This window comes from Elephantulus edwardii, unplaced genomic scaffold (genome assembly GCF_000299155.1).
Source record: "Elephantulus edwardii isolate Elephantulus edwardi_28Jun2011 unplaced genomic scaffold, EleEdw1.0 scaffold00113, whole genome shotgun sequence".
NCBI classification, from domain to species: Eukaryota; Metazoa; Chordata; class Mammalia; order Macroscelidea; family Macroscelididae; genus Elephantulus; species Elephantulus edwardii.
In genome coordinates, this window is record NW_006399863.1 from 10278247 (window position 1) to 10281862 (window position 3616).

The 3616-nt window shown below is 44.4% G+C and overlaps 1 protein-coding gene across 1 annotated transcript; it reads left to right on the forward strand.

Annotated features, from left to right (window-relative positions):
• The first annotated feature begins 421 nt into the window (after positions 1–421).
• LOC102861359 (IQ domain-containing protein F1-like) lies at positions 422–3119 on the forward strand. Its single transcript, XM_006892310.1, has 3 exons — positions 422–439; positions 621–740; positions 2667–3119. Exons 1-3 carry the CDS (start codon positions 422–424, stop codon positions 3117–3119), a joined length of 591 nt encoding a protein of 196 aa, XP_006892372.1.
• Positions 3120–3616: the final 497 nt, after the last annotated feature.

The following is a 3616-nucleotide window of genomic DNA, read 5'->3' on the forward strand; positions in this document are numbered from 1 at the left end:
AGATGGTAAGAGAATAAATTTCTGTTGGTTAAAGCCATCCACTTGTGGTATCTCTGTTGTAACAGCACCAGATAACAAAAAAATATCTACAAAGATTAAAAAGAATAAAATTCCAGAGAAAGCTTCACCAACTCCACCAAAGAGAGGCAAATACATACATTTTGGACATTTCTGGAAGCAAATAATAACATAGCCTCCATATTTTCACTATTATCAAGATTTCAATTGTTGGAAGCCTTCTGGTTGCCTCAATCATAGATGCTCTTATGACATCACAGCTTTCTCCCCTCCTCCACTCTTTCTACTGGAACCACAGCAGAAAGGGAGCAGACCTGAAAGCAATGGAACCATCTTGCCCCTAACCATGGGCAATTTAAGGGAACGCCGACCTAAAGGGACTTGAACCATCTATCCCCAAGTCATGGGCATTCACTTTTGTGTAAGAGACAGCTAGGTCATCCAAAGTTGCGGGGAAAGGAGATTGGACTTCCATAGCTATTTCAGAAAGTAGACTCTATCTCTAAAGTTCTTATACAAACTAAAAAGTTGACCATATGGGAAACTAGATTATACAGATAATCACCTCACCTCAACTGTTTCTCACTAAACTCTGATTATAGAAGGAAGGCCACTTAATTCTGATTGAAATTGAGGGTGAATCACAACCATATCCAGAACGAGCTAAGAAAAAAAACCCTGCAAGTCTACCTAAAAGGATACCTGAAACTCAACCTTCAAAGGTAGGCCAATGGATGCTGTCAAGGTTAGGTGAGAGCCCTGTCTTGTGACATCTCTGATTTGAGTAATTAGTTTTGGCATATATTCTTTGCAGTCTTTAACATAAAGTGATAATGACACTTATCCTCCAAATCAGGCTACATTGGTGTATGAACGGTGGTGCTATTAATTTGTTAGGAATAAAAATCATAAACTGAGCAGGTCCAAGGTCAACCAAGCAAAAAGATTTCTTATCTAGAGCTTGGATGAGCAAGAATTGACTGGGATTTTTTGGCTGTCCTCATGACCATTTCCTTCTCGGTTTGAGATATGAGTGCTAAGATATGGAGAATTTATGGCTCGGAAAAGAAATACCAAAAAAATGAGAGTTCAGCTATGTAAGGTTGAAGAATAAGATGGCAAAGGCTATGTTTGCAGAATGTATGACCAAGAAAAGGGAAACCTATACATTGGACATATTGCAAGGAGGGACCAGGCCTTAGAGAGTGACATCATGCTTTGGAGGGTAGAGGGACAGCACAGGAGGAAGACTCTCAATGAGATGAATTGACTCAGTGACTGGGGTAATGGGGGTATGTGTATCAGAGACAGTGAGATTGGCACAGGATATAGAAGGGTTTAGGGCTGTTGTACATAGGGTCTCTAATGAGTCACAGGCAACTTGATGGCACATAACAACAACAGCAAACCTGGTGGTATATGAGCACATGTTTATAGGTATGTATGTGTTAACATTAAGAAAACAAAGATCCTCATCACTAGGCCAATTGGTAGCATCATGATAGATGAAGAGATTGAGATTGTTAACAGCTTTAGTTTGCTTGGCTTCACAATCAACACTCTTGGTACCAGCAGCCAGGAAATTAAAAGGCAAATTGCATTTGGAAAGTCTTTTGTCAGAGATCTCTCCAAAGTACTGAAGAGCAACAGTGTCAGTCTGGAGACTAAGGTGCACCTGATCAAGGCCATAGTCTTTGCTATGTATCAGAAATCTGGACAATGACTAGAGATGATAGAAAGAGAATTGATGCCTTTGAGCTGTGGTCCCATGAGAAGAGTGTTGAATATACCATGGAGTGCTAGGAGAACAAATAGTTTTGTTCTAGAGAGGGTGAGACCATGCTGCTCCTTGGAGGCAAGGTTTCTGAAGCTTTGCCTGACCTACTTTGGGTATGTTGCAAGGTGGGACCCGTCCTTGGAGAGGGATGCCATGCTTAGGAGAATGGAGGGACAGCACAAGAGAGGAAGACTCTCGATGAGATGAATCGATTCAGTAACTAGGGTAATGGGGGTAGTTGTGTCAGAGACAAAAGGATTGACACAAGATAGAGCAGAGTTTAGGGCTATTGTTCATAGGATCTCTACGAGTCACAGATGACTTGCCAGCACATAACAACAACAACAATGTGTTAACTAAAGTTTAAGATATGAGAATAAAAACATATAGATCAATGTGAGAGATAAGTGAGAAAGACCTCAGGCTGAGGGGAAGAGAGAAACTTAAAATTGTGATATGGTTGAGAGAGAGAATGTGGTAGATCTAAGCTGGTGTCAAGATGAGAGGGAAGTGGGAGCAAAAGATCATTTCTACAGCAGGTTAATGGGGGTCTAAAGGGAAAAGACATTAATCCGTGGTAGGTGGGCAAACCCAGAAGAGCATGGTAACAATTCTGGCCCACAGAGCATGCCTATCTTGGTCTAGACTGGCCAACTCCATTCATATAAAACTGGTCAAGCCAATGTATCCATGTCATTAACCTGAAATGGGTAGAGGCAGGTTTGGACTCCTGGCTCCAGTTAATGCCCTGCCCAGTGCTCCTAACTTTCACAGGAAGGGGCAAATGCTACTGAAAGACCGGGGGTCCCTTGGTATGTTCTTGGGTTGAGGTTTGTGGCCAACACTTCCTGAATTTCCCCCTTCTTTTGAGTTGCCATCCCAGAAGAAGCAAAAGAAACCGCCTAGCAACGAGGCAGAAACCATAAAGATTCAGGCCTGGTGGCGTGGCACCCTGGTGCGTAGGACTCTGCTACATGCAGCCCTCCAAGCCTGGATCATTCAGAACTGGTGGCGGCAGACACTGGCCAGGCTGGTCACCAAGAGGCGTCGAGCGAAGCTGGAGGAGTTTGTCTGCAAAGAATGGGCAGTGGTCAGGTTGCAGTCCTGGTTCCGCATGTGGCTGGTCCGCCGGCGTTACTGCCGCCTGCTCAATGCTGTCTGTTTCACCCAGGCTTGTTGGAGGGGTCGAAATGCTCAGACCTTTGGCCCTTTGCACGGCAACTATCAATTTGCAGGAACCCAGCTGCGATTTGAGATTGAAATCCTTCTGCCCTCCCTGGTTTGTCGAATGGTCGGCGTCATTCCTTTCCCAATAAAGAACTGACCAGGTATGCTCCAATACTTTGTCTCCAGATCTCTTTCTCTTGAGCCCCAGCAGGTCCTTGCCTCAGTGGAGGGGCAGAGAAAAGGACAACAGAGGCCCGACATCAAACATGCCAGCCAGCTACCATGTATTGGCTAGGGAATCCTGGAGTCCGTTATTGAGGACACTGAGAGCTAGTACAGGATGAATGGGAAGTGTGATTGATTAGTGCTGTCTGCCATGGGGGGATCATTGAGATTCAAGTCTGTCATACTCAGCAATTCCATGAATCCTCATTACCTGTGGTCTTTGCAAATAGTACCCCCAGAATTGTGCAATGTAGGGGCCTGGGTGGATGTGGAGACATTCTTGTCAGTTACTCTTCTAATCTGGTCCACTGGTCCATAGATTGGATTACTCTTCAAATCTAGTGTCTCAGGCCCTGATACTTCCCCCTGACCCCCTCCCCTATACCCACAGGAACTGGTGTTAAGAGAAATCTACACACCCATACCATT

Coding starts and splice junctions, on each gene's coding strand:
- LOC102861359 (XM_006892310.1), top strand. Junction 741..2,666: donor CTGAAACTCAACCTTCAAAG/GTAGGCCAATGG, acceptor CCTTCTTTTGAG/TTGCCATCCCAGAAGAAGCA.